General features: G+C 36.5%; 2 protein-coding genes across 5 annotated transcripts; one reads left to right on the top strand and one right to left on the bottom strand.

Annotated features, from left to right (window-relative positions):
- Positions 1-348: 348 nt before the first annotated feature.
- Positions 349-11,176, bottom strand: kcnv1 (potassium voltage-gated channel modifier subfamily V member 1). Of its 2 annotated transcripts, none has more exons than XM_067448320.1 (3): positions 10,743-11,176; positions 7,853-8,821; positions 349-4,258 (listed from the first exon to the last, which is right to left on the bottom strand). In XM_067448320.1, exons 2-3 carry the CDS (start codon positions 8,796-8,798, stop codon positions 3,747-3,749), a joined length of 1,458 nt encoding a protein of 485 aa, XP_067304421.1. In that variant the 5' UTR covers positions 8,799-8,821; positions 10,743-11,176; the 3' UTR covers positions 349-3,746. The 2 variants fall into 2 exon arrangements, with proteins under 2 accessions (XP_067304421.1, XP_067304420.1); XM_067448319.1 differs by lacking the exon at positions 10,743-11,176 and adding an exon at positions 9,510-10,047.
- A 2,078-nt stretch (positions 11,177-13,254) lies between these two features.
- Positions 13,255-25,701, top strand: dek (DEK proto-oncogene). 3 transcript variants are annotated; one of them, XM_067448321.1, is made up of 12 exons: positions 13,255-13,321; positions 13,878-14,075; positions 14,273-14,481; positions 14,574-14,668; positions 15,498-15,618; positions 15,748-16,041; positions 16,141-16,227; positions 18,570-18,692; positions 20,092-20,203; positions 20,334-20,479; positions 25,405-25,473; positions 25,563-25,701. In XM_067448321.1, the coding sequence occupies exons 2-12, from the start codon at positions 13,898-13,900 to the stop codon at positions 25,596-25,598; spliced, it is 1,470 nt and encodes a 489-aa protein (XP_067304422.1). In that variant the 5' UTR covers positions 13,255-13,321; positions 13,878-13,897; the 3' UTR covers positions 25,599-25,701. The 3 variants fall into 3 exon arrangements, with proteins under 3 accessions (XP_067304422.1, XP_067304424.1, XP_067304423.1); XM_067448322.1 differs by lacking the exon at positions 13,255-13,321 and adding an exon at positions 13,617-13,782; XM_067448323.1 differs by lacking the exon at positions 16,141-16,227.
- Positions 25,702-26,713: the final 1,012 nt, after the last annotated feature.

A 26,713-nucleotide genomic window follows, 5' to 3' on the forward strand; every position in this document is an offset into this window, starting at 1 on the left:
ATGTATAATTTTCCCAAACAAACAAAGCAGGCTTGGTTACTTGGTAATAAATGAAAGCTGAATCTGAATGAAAGCTTATTCCTTCTATTTCTTGCGATGAATTTCACTGAAATGAAGATTTAAGGCTTGTTATCCAAGTACATGTCGTATCTTGTCATATAATAACATATTCCTGCAGTGCAAATCATTGTTCCTGTCTTGCTGTGCCCAGTGGAGCGACCGATTCTCTGAAGCTTTTAAACTCTGAGTTACAGACTAATGCCATGCGACTTGGAGTAGAATATTTTAAAAGGTTCAATTATTCTGAAGTAAAAGTGTTGCTCTGATGTACAAAATGTACGCAAACAATAACATTGACATAGATTTTATTACATGTATTCAAATGGAACAGTAAAAACTACTTGCATTAAAATCAATGAGTTGCACAAATATAAACAGAACAGACACGTAGAAATAAATAAAAAATAAAACATTTTGATGAGTTTGATTTCATGTTAAAATACTTCTTAATGTGCATTAATGTGCTTAAAGTCATTTGTAGGAGGATTCAGTCAAAACACGTAAACACTGTGACGCTTTCAGAATTGCTATGGTTGTTTTGAGCAGCATAGCAACACTAAATCAACCAATGGTGTGAGTTTGGGGTGGGGCTAACTGTTAATCCACCAATGGCACTGTTTGGGAAACCTGCTTGAATGAAGTCTTTTTATTTTTTCAATTCAGATTTTTGCCAATGGTGGTGCAGAAATCACACACATCACCTTTATAGAAGGCTTATTATACGTTTGTTTTTAATATTTTTTCCCCCTGAGGTTCATTTGAAATTTTTTAATTATGATAAAAATAAGTTTTCATTTATTAGTATGACCGTTTTCTACCCTTTGATAAATGGTCTGTTTTTGCAGCTGCTGCCTTTAAAGTCTACATAAAAAATGAATTTTCTAAATGGATGTTATTGAGCTTATTATACGTGATTCATCCCATTATTAAAAAATGTTTTTGACTTCATGATCTTTAATCAAAAGGATATAACTCGATCTTCCAGTGAAACGTCAGACTACAGATGTGATTCAGAGCCTATATTCAATCAACAATCAACTGATGGATAGAATCAAGTCCCCACCATACATTGTTTTTTTTTCATTAATCCATTTCACGCGAATGTATGTCACAGTATGGAAGAAAATGTCCAAATGCTTAAAAATTATGCCTTCGGAGGATGCATTCAAGGAAAGAAGGCATCAAGACACGTCCGAATCCAATTTTAACTTCACTTCCTGTGTCCGGAGAGACCTTCATCTGATTGATTTTTGAAGACAGCATAGATGTATCCTTCGCTGCCTTTGAGATTCCACTATCCTGTGCTTTCCATTCTGTGACAGTTTAGCTAAAAATTTAAAATGGCACCTTAAAGTTGCGGTTGTGGCTAGTTTTCTGTAATGTATGTTTTTGACAAACATTTTCCATTTCTGATTTAATTTCTACCGAGAAATTACTATTGTTTTTCTGCCTCATCATCAGACCAAGCTCAATTTAAGATTGAACATTGGTCTAAGCTCTAGGGAGTCTGCTCTTTATTTTCTACTGCACAAAAGGTGTAATAAATGAGCATTATTCAAATGACTCCGTATGCCATTGAAATGAATATAATTTATATTACATAATTTCGGGGTGAAAGCGTCAACAAGATAGCCTGGATGCCAGCCGAACTTAGCCCCGCCCACAAAATGTTTAGGTCGGGCAGTTCGGTCTGGCCTTGCTCCATAGAGGAGTAATTATCCCCGAACAGAAACTGTTCGGACCAATGAAATCATCAGGGTGGGCTTTCGACGATGATGTCAACAGTAACGTAATCATGCACGTCATCAAAGGGGCTTGGATTATATGTTTTCGAATCCTATCCGGAGAGCATGTTTGTATCTGCATTCACCTTCACAATTTCTTTCAGAAATGATGATCATGTTGGGTAAGTACTCTGTGTATCATTAAATTATTCTATTTTTTTACAACAACGGCAAAGATTGTGTATTCCAGCCTGATTTCTGCGCGCGTGCAGACAGGGTTGCCAAGTTTTTACAACAAAACCCGCCAACTACTAGCCCTAAACAATAGCTTCTTGGGGGGTTCTCTGGGGGGAAAATGGCGTTTGGGGGTTAAAATGTGTGTTATTTTGGCAAGGTTGCCTGCTAAAATTCGCACTCTTGGGTCTATATATCACATAATAGTCGCTTAGAAAAAAATAATTTTCAAATAATTTTCGCTGAGAAAGGGAGCGCGGCCTATGAACTCCTTGTGAGACTTGAAGCTCTTCTGCTTTTGAAACTGCAAACTATTCTTAAGTAAATTTTTCTGTTAATTAATTACGCTCCTGACTGACTCTTGGTCTTCATTTCTTTACTACTGGTCCTGGGTTATAAGCTGTTAACCCCTAACACCATTGGCTACACTGTAAAAAATGATTTAAAAAAAAAAAGTTACCTGGTTACCTTAAAATTTTGAGTTCATTGAAATTAAAATTTTGAGTTAATACAATGAACATTTTTTGAGATTCGACAACCTTTGTTAAAATATTATTAAAAGATTTTGTAGGCATATTGGGTAATTTTGTGTGTTTTATTTCTGATGACGCAGTGAAACATGCCAAATAGTGCTATTTTCATAATTTATCACATTTTTATGTGGTTCAAATACAATAATATTTTGAGTTTCTATTTATTAAACATATTTCCTTCATTGTATCAATTTTTATTTCAATAAACTCAACATTTTAAGGCAAACAGGTTACTTACTTTTTTAAGTTAAACCAACAAAAACTACTTTTTTTACAGTGTAGATCTTCAACCAATCAGACCACAAGAGGCGTGATCATCGGGCAACGACCCATTGCTTCTCTATCCTTCATCATGTTAAACCCACCAATAGCGCACCAGGTGGATAAATCAATCTGTGATTAGTTACCGCAAAAGTATAACAGAAGCAGTAGAAATTAATGTACAGGTTTCCAGACTGAATTGCAGGGCTTACCCAGTCTATACTACTGTAGCAATTAAGTATAAAATATATCATCAAAGCTTGCTCTGTCATTCTATAGATCATAAAACTGTTAAGCTGCCTCAGAAGTCAGCCCAAAATCAGTTTTTTGAGGTACCTCGTGCGCAAATTCAGTTGTGCACAAGTCAGCTGTCTAAGTTTTCAGACACAACCAATATCTTTCGCTTCTTCCTTTATATTGTGACTTAACGAAACGCCACATTTGTATGTAAAATTAGAAACAGCTGCATTAGATTGTTACAGGATTGAAAAGTTAGTAAAATTATTGCAGGTTCATAACATCAGAAACATGTTGATGAGTTGTTTTTTGGAGTGTGATTTTAGTCAATTACATTTTGAGGCAGGTTAAAGTAAATTTTTATTCCTTATGATATGATCCCTTTAAATGTAAAATCTTAGGGGTGGCAGTGTCTCAGTGGTTCTTGTCTACGAACCGGACTTGGTGGTTCGATCACCCGTTCCTTCATGAGCAAGACACCTAACCCCAGCTGCTCCCGACGAGCTGGATTGTGCCTTACATGGCTGACGTCGTCGTCAGTGTATGAATGGGTGAATGTGAGGCAATATGTAAAGTGCTTTGGATGGCCATAGGTCTGTTGAAAGCGCTATATAAATGCAGTCCATTTGCCAATGTTTTGTGGTCCTTAAAATACCACTGTCTCTCTCTCTCTCTCCAGCAGCTTGCAGGCCTACTGTTACCACCAGAGATCTCCTGCACTGCTGCGTGTACTGGCTCGCTCTCGCCCCTGCAACCGCAGCATCTCCAGGACGCTTCTGGCGTAGGCGTCCCGCAGGTTCACCCCTACCGCCGACATATCCGAGGCAGAGTTGCGCGTCAGTCGCTTCAGTGCCTCCCCATGCCGCAGCGCTGCTTCCTTCATTTTAAGCGTGAAGTAGCATGCAGAGAAACGATCGTTGATGATGGCAATAGGCAGCGCAAGGATGAGAATGCCAGATAGGATGCAGATGAAGGCCATCACCTTTCCTAGTGTGGTATCCGGACGGATGTCTCCGTACCCCACTGTGGTCATGGACGTGGTGGCCCACCACCAGGCACTGGGCACGTTGGTGAAAGTGGTCTCCGGCATGTCGTGCTCGATGGCGTATTCCACTGTGGCGAAGATGGAAATGCCCACAGAAAGGAACAGCATCAGGAGGCCAACTTCCTCGTAGCACTGGGCGATCGTCATGCCCAAAGACTTGAGCCCTGATGAGGAATACACAAAGAAGATAAAGATAAAACTAATCTAAACGGGCCGTTAACTAAAAATTTTGTTACTCTTATCATAGAAAAGAAGGAACTTAAACAATATTTACGCTTTCAAATAGCTGTTCAGAAAAAAATAACATTTAAAAGATATTTGTGTCGGTCTGAACATATGCATTAAATGGATAGTTCACCAAAAAAATATATATTATTTGCTCACCCAGCAAAATAGGCCTTCAGACTTATATAAATGAATAGATTTATAGATTAATATATATTTTATTTTAGGGCTCAGTCAATTACATAATATTCTAATAAAATTATTAATTGAACCACGAATAATTCAATCTAAAAAGTGACTTCAAGTTCCAGAAAGATAGTAAAACATTGTTAAAATAGTCAATGTGACTACAGTGGTTCAACCTTAATTTTATGAAGCGACGAAAATGCAAACAAAAATAACTTTATTCAGCCATTTCTTCTCATCTGTGTCAGTCACCTACGCATTTGGCGCTCATGTGATCAGCATCGGCCAATAGTAAGCTGGCGTTCTGGCGTAGCTCTGATGTAGCTCGGAAGAGCTGTACTGTATTTACTACATCAACAGCATAGAGTCTGACATGTGAAATTTTTAAATAAAGTCATTCTTTTTGTAAATCATAAAATTAGGGTTGAATCACTGTAGTCACATGGACTATTTTAACAATGTATTTCCTACCTTTTTGGTCCTTGAGAGCGGTAATTAAATTGCTCTCTATGGAGGGGTCAGAAAGTTCACATTGTAATATGAGTTATTAATGACAGAATTTTCATTTTTGGGTGAACTAACTCTTTAATGCACTAAATAAATGTGTTAAATTAACAGACCTAGTTTAACAATATTACTGTATGCCAAGTGGCTAGAGACTACTAAAAGCAATTCCTTAATTACTTCTAACCTTAAAAATATAGCATGAAGAGAGGTCTCTCAAATAATTAGGGATGGAAAAACATGGCACTTTCAGGTATTTTGTGTAATTTTCTGTCAACATTCCCCAATGCATTTAACTTGTGTAACAAAGAATCAAGCTACAGCATGTGTATATATAATATATCGTGCCACTCTTTTTTGTTAACATGATGAAAATTTGGACTTCATTTGCCACTGACCAATTGAAGTCTAGCCAATAATTACTAAACAATTTGCATACCAAATCATTACATCTGTCCCTACTAACATATAAGATGCTGTTGATAGAATTTGAATCAATGGCCACATGATTTTATTTCTGGTGTAACATGTTCTACAGAGAGCATGAGAGAATTCTCTTAGTGATAGATGAAAATGTGTCCAACGATTTTAGTATGCAAACAAGTTAAAACGTTAAAGGATGGCTATAACCTCTCTAGAAGTACTATTTCAATGTAAATTCAAAAGTCAGATAATTTTATGTAGTAACGTTGCACTAGTGTTGGTTTTCAGAGGTTCTCAGAGCTTTCAGAGTCTTTTTAATTTAATATGTATGTTTTATCAGTTTATATTGGTTAGATCCCACAGCATCTGCTATATGTGAATCTTACCTCTAAGGATCAGTCAAGAGGCAATATAATGGTAAATTCATCCAAGAGATTCTAGCTTTTAAATATAGACACCTAAAAACAGCTGCTACACTTTCTCACTCCAAAATGGCACGGCTTCCCGAGAAAGGCTTTATTTAATCTTTTTTTTTTAGCTGCCTGCCTGAATACATTTACAGAAAGAACATCAAGCATCTAAAGTCAACACCTAGCCTACTTATTGTGCGCATCAAAGCATGTCTTTTTATTTTTAGAAGTAGAAACCATATTTTGTCATTAACACGCTGCCTTTCATGGGCCCTTGACCCACGTCTGATGTATTGAAGTCAACTTGACTGCCAGGGAAGAATTAGGCTTCTGTTTCGAGAAAATGAAAATGGGGAACACTCGAAACCTTGATATTGAATAATTTTTCTATTAATTTCCTTTCTCATCTTGACTTATGTATCACAGTTATGCCTTCACACAGTCCATTGTTAATGGCTATTGGGACCACCTGCCTGACTTCATTCAGTTCCGTTTTCTGATCAGATTAGTACTACTGGGAGTAAACACCTTCAGAAGGGCAGAGAATGCCGCAGACAAGAGAGACCACATTATTAAAATGTGACGGATATGAAAATAGGCTCTGTGGATTATTTACTTCAGATATTTATCCTGAGAACAGAGCCGACATTGCCTGCTTAGAAATGTTAAATCTAAACAAAATTATGATGAGACCCTGTGAAGAATGGTCAGTCTGAAGTAAAATATTGCTTTCCCTCTTTTTAAAAATAACTTCTGGAATTAATTCTTAACCAAAGGATTATGAATTTTTCCTTATTTTACATTTCCATATGAAAGTTAGCATGATAAGCCCCACCAAATTTCCCAACTGTACCCTCCTTTTTAGCTCTTGCATATCGTGATGTTTAATTTATTCATGACTTTGTGGCTGCATCTTAGAAAGAGATTCTTTCCCTCAAAAAATACAAGATTAAAGCCACAAGTCTGTGCTCAGTAACTGTTTGTGTCTATGGATCTTCCTCTAAGTCTCCCTGGGATACTGACAAAATATGAATGGATGAATAAATTTACTTACTCTCCCAAAAATAGACCGACATCTTCATGAATTATTTTATTCCCTAGGATTAGAGTCCATCACAGAGACAGAGTGTTAAAATGCCTGAATGTTCAGGTGGAATGTGTGTTTGACTGACAGTGAGTCTCAAAATGAATGCTCCCATTTCTATTTGATGTTTTCAGAGCTACGGCTCAATCTTCTTCATCTTCATTAGTAAACCAATTCAAAATGTTTAGTACAGATTTCGACTTTAGCACAATTTCAATTTTACTTCCATTTATGGGAACAGTTAAACTTAAGTTTTAAACTTAATGTTTTTTGGGCCAACATTTTCTTACTTGACAGTGTAATTTTTGATGGCTTTTGGTAACATTCTAGTTTAAGTCATGTCCTCTGACAGTGACAATGTTTGATGCTCCATAAGAAACAGGCAAAAAATTGCATTTATTGAATGAAAATCTTGCCTTATTTCAATATATGGTTATATATTTTTAAGCGATTTAATGTCAAAACTGGTGTGGTGCCTTAAACACCATGTTTAAAAACGTTCCGTTTTTTTTTGCTGCATTAATTTGATCGAAAGTAACAGTAAACTCATTTATAATGTTACAAAAATGTATATTTTAACTAAGTGCTGTTCTTTTGAAATCAAAAATATCAATCTTAACTGATGATATTAATAAGAAATGTTTCTGTGTCAGAATGATCAGAATGATTTCTGTGTCATGTGACGCAGAAGACTGGTGTAATAATGCTGCAGTTTTGACATCACAGGAATAAATTACATTTTAAAATATATTCAAATAGAAAACAGTTATTCTAAATTCTAACAATATTTCACGATGCAGTTTTACTATATTTTTGATCAAATAAATGCAGCCTTGGTGAGTTTATTTCAAAACATTTTACCGACCCCAATCCTTTGAACAGGTATTGTATGATTTTTATATGATATGTTTCGGTAGGTATGTCACCTGTGGAGTGTCGGCCAAGTTTAAGCATCCTGAGTGACCTCAGTAGCCGCAGCACCTGAACTACTCGTCCAACGTTCTCCAGCTCAGTAGATTCTCCATGAAGGTTTTCCACAGCCAGAGTCACATAGAAGGGCAGAATAGCCAGCAGGTCAATGATATTCACCACACTCCTGCTGAACTTACACTTATCTCTGACACAAATGAACCTGAGCACCAGCTCACCGGTGAACCAAATAATACAAATGTACTCAAGAACGTCTAATATGATAGGTGCACCAAGTATAGTGATGTCCAGCGAGATCAAAGCCATGTTCACGATGGACACCACCAAAAAGAACATGGACAGCGTCCCAAACGTCTTGGCCGCCTTGGAGGAGTCCGGCTTCTCCATGAGGTCCCAGAGGCGTTGGCGTATGTCCTGGCACAAAACTCCGGTGAAGTCCTCCTCCACGTTATCTATTATCTCAGTGTCCTTACTAATATCCAACGTCTCTTTCATCTCCTTCCGGCGGTAGTACTTATCCCTGCAACAGCTGTCTATGCGGAGCTCATCGATGCCCCAATACTCAATCTCCTGAAGGAACGAGATCACGCACAGCTCCTCTCGCACATGTAAGTGACCTGTCTTGTAGAAGTTCATGATGTACTGGAAGGTCTGCGAGTTGCGGTCAAAAAAGAACTCGTTCTCCAAGAAATCGGCATCGTCGCACAGGTCTAAAGCAGAGTCTCGATTGGAGAGGGCCAGCTTGCCCAGGCGAGTTTCTGGGTGAGAGGCCAACAGTTCCTGAGAGAGGATATAGCGGCTGCCTCCGACATTTATAATGAAGAAGTCTAGCGGGTCGTGGCTCGGCAGTGCAGGCTCGCTGAAGAATACGCTGGAGTCCAAGGAAAGCAGTGAAGCATTGTCCTCGTAGAACTCTGCCGGACTTGATGAATCCGTGATCATGGTTTTCTGGGTATTGTTGAGCCCTGAGACAGCCAAAGGAGGACATTATAAGTGTGTTAATATGACAGACTGAAAGGTGCAGTATCAGTAAAAATGGGGATTTTGCTGCTGGTCTAAAGTTAGAATAAAAATTACACATATTTGACCTTTTTAAACAATTAACCCTGAACGAAATAATGTTTATCCATGTTTTATAATGTTCTTACTTTATAATGGTTTAGTTTTGAGAATTTCGCACTGTAGGTTCATGGATAATGTTCTCTTTTTTTACATTTATAATATTAATAATGCACAAAATTAGAAATATATCTGGACAATATATCTCAAAGAGTTGTGCACCCCAAAATGAAAATTCTGTCATGATGTACTCTCAATGCAAGTCAATAGGGGCCAATGTTGTTTTTTGTACAAAAACAGGCAAAACATTTTTCTAAATATCTTCTTTTGTGTTCTGCAGAAAAAATAAAGTTATACACTTTTGTAACGACATGTGGGCGAATAAATGATAAAAGAATTTTCCTTTTTGGGTGAACTACCCCTTTAAGTGGAAACATACAGCGTCTCCGCATCATTCCAGTTAATGCTTTTGCCATCTTGATTCAACATTTTTACTGTTATCTCTAGATGCCGGAACTTCAGTTTTGAAGGTATACAGAGCTTGTGAATATTTAACAAGGAAAGCACTGAGTTTAAAAAAAAAAAACAACTCACCATAACATTCAAGCACCATGTTGTTTCACTTTGATGCCTCGAAAGGAAAGTTTCAAAACCCACAGTTAAAAGTGGGCTTTAGTCTGGATTTAAACTATTGTGAAGCCCTAGGTGCGTGTTTTATATAATACAATACTTAATTTGACTTACTGTTCCTACATATATGCACTTTAAAAGATATAAGACAGTTTGGATAGTCTGTGTATACAGTAGGAACTGTGTAGTACCAACGTTTTGAAAGCTCTGTGTTTTGAATGAGCAAATTCCCTTAATGTTTTTTTTCCCTTTTACACCATCACTGGCAGACATCAGGCACGGTGGGAGGGGAAAGAAGCCTTTGGCAGTGTCCTACTTCTTCAAAGCTGCATTGAGATTTAAATATTTTAGCTGGCCTGTCTAATTAATTGAACTAATGGTACTATTCTTGTAATCATTAATTCTCTTTGGTAAGCTCTTCTGTAATATTGTCATGATGGTCATTTTAAAGCCTACATTTTTAACAAGATCCCATGGGATGACACTGAAGGTCTGAGCACATGTGGATATTTTTTCAAAAGGGTGAATTTTTAAATAGTTACATTTGTATTTATTCCATTTCAAGCAATCCACTGGCAATAATTAATCCTTGGTACACTTTAAAAAGTGAATGCAAGGAATGCTGTTTCTGATCCGTAAAAATACTTGGTGTAACCCAATATATTCAGGTTAGTCACATTAAATATTTCTGATTTTAATAAAACAAGTAAATGCAGATGTTTCTTTAGAATTAAATATGTATCCTGTTTACATCCTTACATGATAATTTATGTTGGTGAGAAAAGAAAACATTGTCTTCTCTGAGATGAAAATAAAATGCATGCATGTCCGATTGTTAGCTCTTTATAAAGTTAAACGAGACTTTTATTTCGAAATAAATGTCGTTCAATGTTAAGCATTTTCAGTGGGGAATACAATAAATAAGTTTTGTGGATACAAAGTAGCTATACAAAAATATTTTTTAATATAATAATATCAATCTCAAAATTATTTGACTGGTATCTTCGTATTTAGTCTCGTATAGACAGTGAAAGTGCTCTACAATTATCTGAAGACAAAATAAAATAGGTTTGAAATAAATAGGCTTTATTTAAATAAGTCAATAAAATAATGCCACATTTTAAAATACCGAATAAATATCTAAAAATACAAAACAAAGAACAGTATACTGTAATACCAGTAACTCTGGGCACCCACCTTCAGCCTATAAGCCTACACTGAAAGCTCGTGCGCCTGTGTGAGGGGAGCTGGATCCATTTTTTTTGCTCTTTACTGTTTTCCCAATTCAAAATATGTTGATCCTCTGTCGATAAACTGAAGAACATAACGCAAACGCCTTGTGATGTTGAAATCCGAGATGTTCACAGTGAAGAACTGGTGCAGCTCAAGGTTTTACAGGTTCACAAGAGTTCGGAACAGTTCTGGAGCGCTCTCGTGCACCTTTCCACACGCGTTTTAACGCGCTAGGAGAGGAGAGAGTGCGAGCTATCAACCAATCAGGAGACACTTTCTTTCAGGCTGCTAGGCAACAAACTCCAGACACTTAATACAACCAGTAAAAAAAATTAGATGCGTTGTAATCGTCTGGAAAAATCAAAGCCTTCGCTGTCACGAGATCTACACCTGTGTGCGCGCAGCACCTAAAAAGCAAAGCATGCGTTGTTCATCGTGGGTGGGTCAACTTTGCCCTTAAACCTACGCTTGATTCAAATAACTTTTCCCACACATTTCAAAACAAAGTCCATGGTTGGGTAGAATGAACAGAGTGGACATGCATCTGCAGGTTGATTTATCAAACTCGGATTTTTATATCATATCATATCATGTCATATCAGTTCTGTAAAGGAAATAAGTTGGGGAATTTGTAGGGTTATCAAGGTTTTTCAGACCGTGCTTTTAGCAAATCATGAAAAGTAAAAGCACATGCCATCCAAAAACTTTTTTTTTTAAAAATGAATATAGCATATAGGCTATATAGGCTACAAAATCAAGGTTCTCTATTGACATTGATGGTTCCATGAAGACAATGTTATTTGATTAACATATTCTTCACACTAAGTAAAAATGGTTCATTTAAGAGCTGTTCAAAAGGATGTCTTTAGGGAACCAAAAAAATAGTTCTTCTCATCGCTATGAAAACACCCCTTTGGAACCTTTATTTTTGAAGAGTGTGTAACAACTTCAACATGGGATAAATGCAATCTCCTATTGCATGAGAATATGTTAACGAATGAATGAGTAAATACTGAATCAGCCAGTGAGATGGATGGATCGTGTGGTATGGGAGATACTTGGTCAGAATACTTAGGCCAACAGTATATTACTTTTGCTGTATGTGTAATACATGTACAGTGTTGCAATAAGCTATATGATCTTTAACATGTTTTCTTGATTCCTTATTTGATCTGACTCATAATATTGTGACATTTCTACACAATATTGGATTTAAAATGCTAAATTACTTTTATGGTTATTAAAAAAAAACACTTGCGGAATGAAACATGCTATGTGATTGTGACAAATTATTATACATGCACTTTTGTTTCACCTTAGCTTTTACAATATTGCCCCCTGCTGTTAGTAAAAGTATTGCCGCCACCAACTGAATAACTTGAAATCAACGGATAAAAATGTTCTGCTTGAATCAATTTTTTCTGCATTTTTTTAATGTAAACTATAGGCTATATCAAACAAGACTAGTCTTTTTACAAACTACTTATTTTTTCTGTCAGTTGAAAGGAAATTTTCACATAAAGACAACTGTGTGTGTAGGCTAGTTGAAGTTTCCTTTACAATAAAGGCTACTGATCAATCAAACAACATTGAATTAAACCATGCTTTTAAGGCTATGCTTTACTAAACCCAACAACAAAAGCAATGATAACACAGTGTAAATACAGCTGTAAAACAGGAAAAAAAATCGACCTTTTTAATGATTCAAGCCCCAGTGCATGCTAGTAGGCTATCTCAGGCCTACGCCAGTAAAGTTTTACTTAATTTTATTACATTGATATTTACACTTTAATTTCTACAAGCTTGAATTGAGTACTAATATAGAATTGACTTTTTTTTTTAAATTATTGCCTGATTTAACTTACCCTTAGTTTTTCTCTGAAGTATTAACCTTTTTGTACCTAATAAACACCCCTTTCTTTACAGTAGCTACAGAACATATTTGCTTAAATATATTTTATGAAACATTTTGATTCAAATTTCCAAAAATTGTAAGCTATCTCAACTTTTTTTAGGTTCAAAATGAAATGTAGGCTAAATTATAAAGTGGCCCCCAAAAATATTTTACATGAATGCCACATTTATAAATATTACTGCATTGGTACAGATACAATCTGGAGACATCTGTATAGACAAAAACAAAAACAAAAAACAAAACAAAACAAAACAAATGACATCTAGACATGGACAACAGTTCACTAAAGTAAAAATGTTATATGTTTTTAAAGTAGCGTATAGGTCTACTAACACACAATCAAGACATTTCACAACATATTTGTGTTACATTTCAAAATAAACAAATCAACAGACTGTTCAAAGTAATATATAAGGTTTTGACCACTTTATTGCTGGTAATAGGTTAGTTAATGTAAAGTCATACTAATTTGGAAAAACGGGGTGTAAATGCATGTTTGGGACTTTTTCCTTTTAATATGATTTTATCCGCGTGGGTCACGTGATAGCCCGCCCTTTCTTTTCAAACGCCATGTTTACTGCGCACGTACATCACCACCAATTGGCAGCAACCGGCAGCAACACACACAGTGAGTACATATATTGAAGTATTAGCGCATGGGTTTTTTATATTGAGGTTTTATCAGCGATATTATTTTCTCCCAGATATGGGTTTACGTACACGAAGGCAGGACTTGCCATGATATGCTGCAAAATAAAATATAATTGTCTTTTTGTGCGCAAGTAGGCGGGACAAATAAGCTAGTCTGCTGTGCTATCAGTCTCGCGCCGCCTAAAAGCTTTGAGTCGCGAGCTTGTGTATAGGAAAAAAGTTGAATTTTCACTTACGTTTGATTATATGTTGTATGTTTTCACCAGTTTACCCGATGTTTTGTACATAATCGTAATTTCATAGCTTGTTAGCATGCCAAACTTTTGTGTCTGTTTCTTACACAATTGGGTTACAAACACGCGCCAAATTCGTTCTGCAGTAACAGCGCTGTTACTGTAACTTATTGACGCGATTAGCGGATACGAATAGAGCAGTTGTGTGAGGATATACATTATACAAGTAATACGTGTCTACTGTGTTATTCTATGGAATTTGATATTTATAACACCACGGCGTGTTTTTATTTATTTTAGGCAACTGAAAAAATTCAATCATGAGTGAAGAAATTGAAGCTGTCAAGTCAGATGGTCTTCCTCGTCCTTTCCTGGAAGAAAACAGTGTAAAAGAAGAGAAGGAGGAGGACGAGAAGAAAAAGAAGAAGAGGAAAAGGAGTCCATCTGATGATGCAGATCAGGATGAAGTGGAAAATCCTAAAGCCAGAGTAAAAATGTGTAAGTTGAATAGTAGCAACAATTGATGCCAAACCTATTCTTTCAAGAAATGTTATTCATGATGTAAGTTCATGTGTAGCAATGTTACCTTGTATTGGACTTTTATACAATTGTCATAGTCTTATCATGAATTAAATTAATCTTAAATTACCCACTCAAAAGATACCATAATTGTCCTTTTGTAATTGTCTTTTCAGTCGAACCTGAAATTCTTGAAGGAAAACGGGAGAAAAAAATCATCCAGAGGCTTGATTTAATGGGTAGACGAAAGGAAAAGGTGAAGATTGAGAGCACAGGAAGCGGTGACAAACTGGGAGACATTGCACGGATTAATCACGCCATTGGAAAACTTAAACCTGATTTGCTCAAACCTCTGCATAAGATTGTATATGATCGACCGGGAACTGTAAGGTTTAGTCACTTAACACACAAATGGCCATAAACATTTGTTACTACAGATTGTGTGTAACTTAATCATGCTGCTTAATGTTCATACAGGCATCAGCACTGCGGAAAAATCTTAGGCTATTTAATGGATTTCCTTTTGGGGCGGACAGTGACCTTTACAGCAAAAAGGTGGAGAAAGTGAAAAAGTAAGTCTATTTAAGGGGATAGTTCACCCAAAATTTTTCTCACCTTCAGGTTGTTCCATACCTGTATGAGTTTCTTTGTTCTGCTGAACACAAAAGAAGATACAAGATTACAAAAATGTTTCCAAATATCTTTGAAGCTTATATATAAATATATATATATAAGCTTCAATATTTTTATATATATATAAATAAATAAACTATATTTTGTTGATTAAGCTTATGTATTCAGTCATTATTCAATGGTATACTAAAAATCCATGTGAAAAATAACTTCTCATTGTTCCAGGTCAAATATTTATATGCAATTAAAATGCGATTAATTTCTATTAATTAATTACAAAGCCTCTAATTAATTCAAAAAAAAAATGTATCGAGTCCCGGCCCTAATACAATATAAAATACACACATCTGTGGTAAATCAAGACATGAAAACAGAAATGATGCATGCTAACATAGTCAAGAGCCATCATTTCTTTCCCATGTCTTTAAACCACTTAAAACCACTTTATAAAAATAACACGCAGTAAGGATGTAGCTACAAAGGAATCATCTTCAACTTTTAAATAGACTTAATACAAATATTTTTGGTTGAGATATTTGAATTCTGGCCAATGCTGATAATTAAATGTTAAAGCATTTAAATATGCAACATTGGTACATACCGGTACTAATAAATATTTTAAAAAAATTAGGAAAATATTTTTTTTGCTCATATTCCAGTCTTGTGACGTGACACCCATGAGCATGCGCATAATAAAACATCAGTAGTTTATTCCATCTGATGTAAAGTCAATGATTTTTAAGTCATTGTTTTTTTTCTGTCTGGCAGGCTTCAAAAGGGACTGCTCAAAACCATCTGTCAGACTCTTGATCTGGAGAGGTCTGGAACGCAAACAGTTCTTTCAGAGAGGATCATGAAATTTCTCCTACAGCCAACTAACTCAGGAAAGGTGATATCTTTCTCTCTGACCAAATACAATACACATTTAATGCAACTGCACAGCCAATGCACTGCTTGAGATTATTGGTGAAATGTCTGATGAGTTTGTCTTTTGCTGTTTGACAATGACATTTTGCAGCCTGTCCTAAAGAAGAAAAAGAAGACGACTAAAGATGCCAAAAGAGAAAAATCTTCATCCAAAAGTAAAAAGCCACAGAAAAAAGCAGAAAGTGGGAAGTCCAGATCCATTGTCATTGATTCCAGCAGTGATGATGATGATGACGATGATGAAGAAGAGAGTAAAGAGAACCGTAAGGGCACTGAAAAGTCTGCGACAGCAAGTCAAAAAGATAAAGACAGTGAAGATAAATCGTCTGATAAAGAGGAAGATGACGATGATGATGATTCTCCTAAAGAAGACAGCGAGGAGGAAGTGAGTGAAATGTTTCTTCTGCTCTTCTGTGTGTTTTAGTTGACACTGTGGAAATATGACATGTGACAAAGATTTTAACATACATTTTCCACCATGAAGTCCACGAAGAAATCTGACCAAAAGTCAGATCAGACTGAATCAGAGGACAGTGACCAAGACATTCATGAAGACAAGAATGTAAAAAAGGTTGGACACAAATACTTAATAGTACTGTTTGTAATAGTTTCACATTTTGAAACATCTTTTAACATTAGTTAATTCAAGATTATTTGTTGGAATGCACCAGTCATGACTTTTGATGACCATTCCAATTGTTTTACAAGCAAATGAGTTGTTACTGGTTGCCATTTTTGTAAGCAAATTTATTACTGGCCTTAAAACTGGCCTTAAATAAAAATATCAGTAGGCATTCAAAATAAGAGGCAATCACTACATTTGAATCCCAATTTAAACAAAAACGCTACATGCATGTAACAAGCAGTTATTTTTACATTTAAATTAGATCAAGATTTAAAGCAAAAGCAGCATGGTCTGCATTTATCTTTTTAAATTATGCAACATTAAACATACCTGCACAAACTGTAATAAAAATGCAACGATATAGCATTTTCTTTGGTTAACACTATACAAAGCAGCACTGTACTAATAAACACAACTTTAATAGACATTATACAGGGGTAAGATGAAAAGAAGGTTTCATCAAAACTTTTCTAAAGACAGGCATTTCCCTTCCAAGATGCATTCATATAAACCCCCACCCCCAAATCAATATTTATATTTGAGCATTGTGAGCAGTGAGCTCTGCTGGTGCCTCTGTGCTCTTTGCATCTATCTTCAACATGTCCTGTATCTGGCCTGTGTGTTAATTTGTGTGAAAATATTACAACAGAACATTATCATAGGCTGTGATAATGTTCTGTTGTAATATTTTCACACAAATTAAATTTTGGGAAATTATTGCAATGCAGTTTGTGTCCAAGTTCCCTAATAGTTCAATAGAGATTGCCCAAACCCCCCCCAGAAAATTGGTTCCAATTAATGGCCAGTCGAGTGGTGCATCCCTTCTTTATTGAGCTTTAAGTTTTCGTATGTTTTTTAAATCAGGCCTATGCCAGCAAAAATGCTGAATAACAAAAGTCATTTGAAGATTAATCTGATATCAATGAAAACTGCTATATCTTTCTGAAAAGTTTTAAACTGCCTCTGAAAGAAAAAGCTAAATTACATTTGAGACACCATAAGAACATTTGAGTTTTAGTTGACACTGGAAATGTGACGCACACAACAAAGATTTTAACATAAGTTCTCCACATTTATGGTTTTATAGTTAAGACAATCTAGACAATCTTACTGTTTACGTTGCATGTTTTGTCTGCAAATCTACAGAAATCTCCTCCTCTGAAAAATAAATCTTCCACCATGATATCCACGAAGAAATCTGACAAAAAGTCAGATCAGACTGAATCAGAGGACAGCGACCAAGGTGTTAATGAAGAGAAGAATTTAAAAAAGGCTAGACACCTTGCTACTAGGGCTGTCAAAGAATATTCTAAATTCGAATATATATTCAAATAGTTTTTACAAAACGAATTTCAAAGGTGAAAATTAATATTTTAATGTAAAAAAAAAAAAAGTGGAAACAAAAACGGCTGTGGTAGTAGAGACGTGGCTGTCTGCTTTGCGAGTGGGTGCGCGCATGGGGGTTCAGGGACAGGTCACAGGAGTTATACTGCTTGGCACAGCGTCAATGCTGAAAGTTGACGCCTCTTAAATAGCTTATTTGATATTTTGGTATGCTGTTTAAGTCAGGTTTTTTTTCCAGAAAAGTGCTGAATAACAATTAAGTAATTTGAAGCTTAATTTGATAATGAAAACTGGTATATCTGTCTGAAGGGGTTTTAAATGGCTCTGAAATAAAAAGCAAAATTACATTTGGCACCATAAGAACACTTGAATTTGAACACTTGAGGCACATTAGATGTCTTCACGGGTCCAAAAATCAAATGAGTCTGTGCAGTGCCGAGAAATGGCATACATTTACTATCTTTAACTAGGGCTGGGCGATATGGCCCAAAAACATTATCACAATATATTTTTCCATATCAGTCGATATCGATAAATATCACGATAAATGTAAAATCTTTATTTCTTTAAAGTTTAAAGACATATTTTTGCTCCTGAGTGAAATATGTATAAAACAGACAGTTTTAAATGATCTAATTAAACTTTTAAAAACTGTGGTTTTAAACTATCCTTTATTGTCAAAACATGACAAACACTTCCCAAACAGGTGAACAATTTATTAAAACTAAGGTAGGTTTATTTATTAAAATCTTAATTGTGGTCAGCAGTTTTGTACTCTACACTGTATATCAAAAATATCATTAACCCGGGTCCTCCGTGTAGACGTCTAAAACATGACAAGGATTTTTTTATATAAATTCTCCACATTTAGGGTTTTATAGTTCAGACAATCTTTAGACAAACTTACTGTTTACAATGCTTGTGTTTTGTCTGCAAATCAACAGAAGTCTCATCAGAAGAAGAAATCTTCCACCATGAAATTCACAGAGAAATCTGACAAAAAGTCTGATCAGACTGAATCAGAGGACAGTGACCAAGGTGTTAATGAAGAGAAGAATGCAAAAAAGGTTAGACACAAACACTTGCTACTAGGGCTTGCTACTCAACAAATATTCTAAATTCGAATATATATACGAATAGTTTTTACAAAACGAATTTTAATGGTGAAAATTAATATTTTAATGTAAAAAACGGCCGTGGTAGTAGAGGCGTGGCTGTCTGCTTTGCGAGTGGGTGCGCGCATGGGGGTTCAGGGACAGGTCACAGGAGTTGCACTGCTAGGCACAGCGTCAATGCTGAAAGTTGACGCGTCTTGCATGGAAGATGGCATAAAGTGCAGAGCTCAACTCGACCGCAGCAGAGAAGACGATTTTAACCCTTCAAAAGCTAAAGCCATGTCTGGAAGTACGTTGGATTTTGGTCGGTAGGAGGTAAAATTGTTGAGCCGCGAGATAAGGTGGTATGCAAGCTACGTAAGATACAGTTAGCATACCATGCCTCATTTTATTTAACGTTAAACAGAAACGTTACTAAAGTGTAGGCTACTGTACTGACTGAATAGATATTGCATGAATAAAGGATAAATAGGATAAATGCACCGCTTCCACTGGTTTGATTATTTACCGTTTCATGTCAAAGAAAAGTTTCATGTTTACCACAGCTCACTTGCAGTGTTCAATTAAAATTAATATAACTAAAATAAAATATTAATTAATTAAACTTAAATTAATATGAATAATATTTGTTTAAATCACTGAATGAAGCCTGCTATATTTGGGACAAGAGTCCTTAAATTGCTTGCACAAAACTCTTGATTTGTTAATTTAAACCGTTATGCGCAGAGAGCGTGACGGTTAGGGCAAGAGAGAGTGAGCCTGCGGTCTTGGCCATTAGTTAATTTACTTGTTTTTGTGTAAGTAACACGCTGTCAAATATGTTTAAACTTAAATAGACAACCTATACAAGTAGTTATGTCTCTTTGTATTAATTTGTCCTGTTATTGACGTAATGCACGTCATTGACAAAATGCGCAACCAGATGTTCGAATATTCATGTTTTTTTTAGAGGGAATATTCAAACGTCTTTTTGAGCAATTTTGATGGCCCTACTAATATTCTTGAATTCAGACATTTTGTAACACCATTTAAATCATTTCAAGATTATTTGAGCTTGTAGGTTTGGTATGCTGTTTAGTCAGGCCTGTATCAGCAAAAATACTTATTAAGAGTTTGTTCATTTAAAACTTAATTTGATAATAAAAACTACTATTTTTTTCTGAAGAGTACCGCCTCTGAAAGAAATGGCAACATTACATTTGACACCAAGTTCATTTGTAGCCCTTTAGATTTAGAGATCTGCTGATGCTTCAGAAATGTGTGAAGTTTTTCCAACTGATTTTCTTTCTTGACGCTATATACTTGTATGAAATTGCATTAAACCTGACAATTTAATTCACAATTTTCCTAGACAAAAAAGAAGCCTGTGGCAAAGAGAAAAGCACCAGCAAAACCTGTCCCTAAAACCAAGAAAGCTGACAGCAGCAGCAACCGAAGGAAAAAGATTGCAAGCAAGAGCAAGGGTAATAATGCAGTAAATTATTTTTGTCTAACATAAAATTACATGGATTCATTTTACCATCATATCAAAACTGCAGTTATACACTTTTTTTGCAAAGTGCTAAGTTTGACATGCTGTATTTTTCCATCCAGATGAAAGTGATAGCTCTGATGATGATCAGCCATTGATCAAGATGCTTAAAAAACAACCCACTGATGACCAGTTGAAGGAGGCAATCCAGGATCTCCTGAAAGATGCAAACTTGGAAGAAGTTACAATGAAGCAAATTACCCGACAAGTATGTTATTTCACAGCATTTATCAGGAACAAAATGGCTTATTTTGATGGCAGGGTTTGCACTGTCATGGAAAAACCTGGAAAAGTCCAATATTTGGAAAATTTGGAAATTGGGAAAAATAAATAAACCTAGAACGTTTTGGAAAAGTCATGGAAATTTGTTTCACAAGTATTTGTATAATAGAATATCTTTAATTAATAAGGGCCTATTTTTCTCTCTCTCCCCCTCACTATCTCTTATGATAATGGGCAAATGACTTGTGTTACGTGCTTATAAGATGTAAACGGGATGATGACGCAACATTTATGCAAGATGTGACTGGAGGTGCAGGCAGGAAAAACAACCATAAACAAGAATGTAGTGAAGCTTACATGATTTATTAAATTAAATGTAATGTTCCCAAAGAACCAATAAACATTTAAACACAAATAATAAACAAGAGAATCGCCCAAATCAATAAAATAATCAAAACCAAACCCCCACTACTACTACCCCAAACCTCTAAACTAACTAACAAAGAAAAATGTAGAAACAAAACCGAGATCTTCAGCGTATACGACGCTTTAAATAAACTACGCTGAATATCAAAACAAAAGTACAATTGAGGGCGAATTCTCCCTTTAACTAACTAACACAAAGAAAACTACCTATCTAAATAAGACAACATTAATCCAAATTAATGACTAAAGACAATCGGAGACTTAAGACCTGGCTGAGTAGTATACTGCGTTTGTCTCTCAACATCAGCGTGTAACACTCAGAACACCTGTGCGCAATCAACTCTAGCGTATGCACATATTCGCTCGGGCAGGACTAGTATAAGAACAATTCTAGGAAAAAGAAGTTAACGCAGAACCAAGTCAAGTGTCTAGTAAATAATAAATTTCAGGCAAATTGCATGTTGCGATACAAGACTTTAACTTGCATTTCGTTACGTTCTTATTAAAACTCCTACTAGACTAGACATGCAAAACATTATTGGATAATTCTTATAACTGACTTTTCTCTGGGCCAATCGGAATCTTAGCTCACTTGCATCAGAATCTTGAAGTACACTGCGTCAACTGACTGAGCTCACCATTGAATGAGATGCCTGGCTACCACGTGAGTCTGACGGATAGAAGGAAGCAAGCTGACAAGCAAGGAAGCAAGATGGACGTGTCCCCGCACTGTTACGGGGGGGACGTGTCCCCGCACTGTTAATAAAGTGTATTTTCACCCGCTCCGAGCAGGATTCGAACCGCCGTTATCTGCGCAAGGGTGGGCAAGTTAACAGGGATGCTAAAGACAGCTTTCTCTAACTCGGTTGATTTGCAGGTCTGCACTAAAGTAGCTTAAAAAATTAAAGTAGTACTAGACTGAGAAAAGACAGAACATTTATTTTTGTCACATGGGGGTGACAACAATTCCCAAAATGCTTTGCTGCCCTACGAGGCCACTCCCAAAGCCACCATTACTAGATTTCTGGATAATTTGCCCACTGTGTTAATTTTCAGAAAATCAGTTGGAGAACACAGCCACTACAATTAAAAACTAACATGTCTGTTCAATATAATGAGTTGCTGCAGGAGTCAGATTACATTCACCGTCATGAATGAGCTCTCATGATGAGAGCTGAGCGTGTGTTCAGTCTGGTGCATTTTCAGTTCATGCCTTTGGAAGCTTAACTTTCATAGGAATTTGAGATGTTGCAACACTTACTTTGCTCCACATAGCTCCGTTTACATGAATGCCTGCAGCTGCGAGCTGAGCCAGGTCTTACGTCACTGTATACGTCTCATCTTTCTCAGCAATGCTAGCGCAGTAGTGGGAAACACAAACACACTAGGGTTGTTCGAGATGCGCGGAACGGTCCGTGTATGATATTAAAATACTGCGTGAGCGATTTCAAAAGCATGAGTCGTTTGCATCTCGCTGTAACGTTACTTTGATGGCATACGGCGATCTTGCTGCACATCGCGTGCCGATGCATCTCGAACAAGCCTTCCATCAACAATGGCTCATGGGCCCACCCACTTTTTGAGACCAATGATATTGGACCCACACACTTTTACCGTCTCTAATTCAGTGCATGTCTGATCACCTACCCATAACTGATTTAACACTTACTTTATTAACACCTTTCTGATCTGATATGTGATGGCAAAGGGAGTAGAGCGAGTTCGGCAAAAGGCAGATTCGAACCTCTGGGTCAAAACTCTCTGCCGTGTCTTACCCCTACACTACTGTCGCTGTAATTAAATGGGTGTCTTCTGTAATTTTGTGGCCAAACCAGAAGTAAACAAGGTACATTATTTACACTTAATGGCCCTCATTTATCAAAAGTGCGTACACCAAATTTCCAGCGTACACGTTGCATACACCAAAACCCACGGTGACTTTGAGATTTATTAAAGGGGGGGTGAAACACTCAGTTTCAGTCAATCTCATGTCAATCTTGAGTACCTATAGAGTAGTATTGCATCCTTCATATCTCCGAAAAGTCTTTAGTTTTATCATATTTATAAAAGAAATATAGGCTGTACCGAGTCTTTCCGGAAAAAAACGAGCGCCTGGAGGCGTATCGTGTGGGCGGAGCTAAAGAATGACAAGCGCCCAAAGCGGTGACGTCCTAAAGCGTGGAGAAACCCATGGCTATCTCAGCTAATACAGATAATGATCCAGAATCAAATCTGAGGGAGAAATAAATTGAACAGGAGAAATGGCAACTTCAGGACGTCCGTCTCTGTGGTATGTAAGTTACTGTATTTAGTGGCCTCTCCACATTTCTGTGTGTTTACTCGCAGTGTATGAGGACATGATTCGGTTTATGGACTATTGTATGCGACTAGACCTTAGAAGTAGCAAGCAAAACGGTTTTGCACGTCAGAATACTGTAACGTTATACGGAACAACAATGGAGTAACCGTTAGCGCATTTGAATGACGAAGCACGCAATCGTGTCGTTTACTGATGTTTACTCATGCGTCCGTAGCCAAAAGCAGAGACATTTGAAGCAGTTTAACTCACCGGCTGCTTCCAAAGCAGGACCGAACCTTTATCGCTGGGACTGCTCCGTCAAAAACACACTTCTTTGGTATGATTTGGTAAAGTCCTGACAGCAGTGGCGTGTAAATCCACTTTGAGACGCGACTGAAACGATGTTGTGAAGCTTCCCGTCATTTCTGCGTTCAAATCGGTTCAAATGCAGCGCTGCCTTCCCGGAATGCTGTGCTGAAGCGTTAAAGTCGGTCGACGTCACCCATAGGAATAAAGAGAAGCGCGGCGCCACATAAGTGTTCACGGACGACTGGATCTGCATCTGAGAGACTGTTTACGGCATGTATTTCCTCTCTCTCGCTCTATTCACGCGCGCGCGCACCCTACCGGGAGAAGAGCCCGTACGGCCCATACAAGGACCTTCCGATCTATTTAACGTCAAGTAGACCCATACTCGAAAAAAACTCGCCGAAACTTGTGAGAAACCGGAAGGAGTATTTTTAACACAGAAATACTCCATCAAACGTCCAACATTAGTTTTTGAAACTTTGTCTATGTTTAGGATGGGAATCCAAGTCTTTAACAGTGTAAAAAGCTCAGTATGCATGAAACAGCATTTCACCCCACCTTTAACATGGATGTTGGCGTACGGCACGCTCAAATCCTACACCAGTTCAGGAGGTGTTGTACGCACGTTTGGAGTTAGTGCGAAAATTCGCAGAAAAACAATTCCTAACACCACAAAATGCACTGACAAATATATGCTATATTATGACCCACTGTAAAAAACAACAACAACATTGCAATTATAAACTTCAGTGTTTATTTTTGTGCAGCGTAGACTTAATAGACTTAGACTTAGCATTTGACTATAGTGTGTTGTGTGGCTACCAAAGCATTTGAGGCATGTATTCCTCCAGTTGCGAGCCTGTACGGCAGCTGCGCACGGACTGGGACTGAATAATTAAGACTGACAAAATAATAATAACTTTTAAATATTAATAAAATAAATAATAACGACATTCTTCTTCTAAATAACAAGAATCATTAATAATAAAAATCATAATAATATAATAAAAATAGTCTTACAAATTATCATGCAATTATTAATGTGAATGAATGGAGGCTACTCCACATCACATCATCATATCGTACACCCCAATACATGTGCCGTGATACGAAATTAAATGCTAATTGTTTTAAAACTTGTGCAGTAAAGTAATGCACTGTGAGGTAGGCCTAATGTATCATCCAAACAGCTTTAAACTGCTGGAATGCGCTTCTCAACCTCCACACTATTAACAGTACTCATAATTTGGGTCCATATTTGTATGTTTTTTGGGTGCCTTTAATCACACTCTTTAAACTCCCAAATAAAACAATTTAGCTTTTTTCCACTTCCCTGGTAATTGTCTCTCTGGGTGCGTCTCAATCATCTCTCTAGTTCAGTAGTTAGGGCACTGATCAGGGAGTCAGCCCATTGACTTATGTCCTGACTAGTAAGATGATTGAGGCGCGCCCGATCTCCACGTCGGAGAAGTTTCGCTTCTTTGCTGTCTTCCGTGCGTCCATGGTGTAAAATGAGGGCGTGGGGGAGGCGGAGACTTGAATATATAGGGGCGTGTTATTCTAATGACGATCGTTTTCAGCCGCGGCATTTATCAAGGGCAGGTATTGTGTACACCTGTATTGCAAAGGTGCGCACAGCTTCATAAATCAGGCGGTGAGAGGAGTGTAAGCATAATCTTACGCCAACATATACGCCCGTTTCTACGCAAGATTGATAAATGAGGGCCATTGTCTACTCCAGTAAAAAAAATTCTGGGGGAGGACCCACCTACATTTATTTGACTTCGGACGCCCATGACGATAGATATGAATGTTCCACTGAAGTCTGACAAGTTTCCAAATAATTGTATAATTTATGAACTTCCTCTTGGTTGTAGGTTTATGACAAGTATCCAGACTTTGACCTGACCAGCAGAAAGGACTTCATCCGGGGGACAGTTAAAACCGTGAGTATCTCCAAAGTGATAATTCAGCATGTAATAATTGATTAGTCAATGGGCAGCTTTTATAATGGGAAAATGTTCTTGTTTTTCAGTTGATTCATGACGTGAAAAGAAAATGCCTTATTTAAAAGGATGGCAAGGGTGAAGATCGTGTACAAGACTCAATTTTTATTACACTGTTCACAGTTGTGTAGTTTTTATTTTAATTTTATAAGTTTCCAGCAAATTCAATTTTTTTCTTTGTATTTTAAAAAGTATTTTCTAAAGGTTGAATTTTCACAATTGACAGCGATTGATGTGGATTGTTTTGTTCATAATATACCACATTTAAAAAAATTATCTCCCCCCCCATCATTTTTAATGGGACATATATTGTCACTATATTACATTTTGACAGTCTTTGAAAAGACTGGCTATGGCCTACATTACAGTTGACGTTGCCAAGATATTGTATGCAATATTTATTTTTTGGTCTCACCTGTTATCTGTGCTGGGTTTCATTTTTGAGGTACTGAATGCTGATTTTCAAAATGGAAACTTAGAAATTAATAGTTTGGTCTATTATTTTTCAACATGCAATTTGACGTCAGCTTCTATTTCAGTGTTGTTCTTAATAGAAGAATTTGGGATTTTGATACTTATTTGTAAAGGGCAAACAGCATTTAACTTTTTTTTTTTTAGAAACCTTTGTTTCAGTTTTGTTATATTGTAAATATGCTTTTATGTGCAGTTTCTTTCCTACATTTTAATACTAGTCATAAGGATCAAACAACTTAAATCCATATCTAACATAAATAACTCATACTTGCAGATCTGTGTTGTAGATTAGGTTCTCTGGTTGGACAAGAGTTAAGTTTGATCTGTTGTATACAATGACCTCAGTAACCAGTTTATCTGTTTTCATCAATCATATTCCATATGCATTGCAAAAACAACCTACAAAACAAAGATGTTTATTTTGTAATAAATTGATTTTTCATAGAATATAACTTGTCTGTTTCTTATGAATAATGTTCAGTTGCCACTTGATGGTTGATGGTTACCGTGAAGTTAAAATTTGTTTTAATGTGTTACTCAACTTTTTGGACTGGAAGGCCCTCCAATGTCTAACGTAATTTCCATTTGGATATAATTGGAAAAATGTTTTTTTATTTTTTATTAAACCTGTGTGGTTTGATTTCCGCAGTTTATGAAAATATGGTATACATAAATATATCTATATATAAAATATAACTTTTTATTT

Source organism: Pseudorasbora parva, chromosome 7 (genome assembly GCF_024679245.1).
Source record: "Pseudorasbora parva isolate DD20220531a chromosome 7, ASM2467924v1, whole genome shotgun sequence".
NCBI lineage: Eukaryota > Metazoa > Chordata > Actinopteri > Cypriniformes > Gobionidae > Pseudorasbora > Pseudorasbora parva.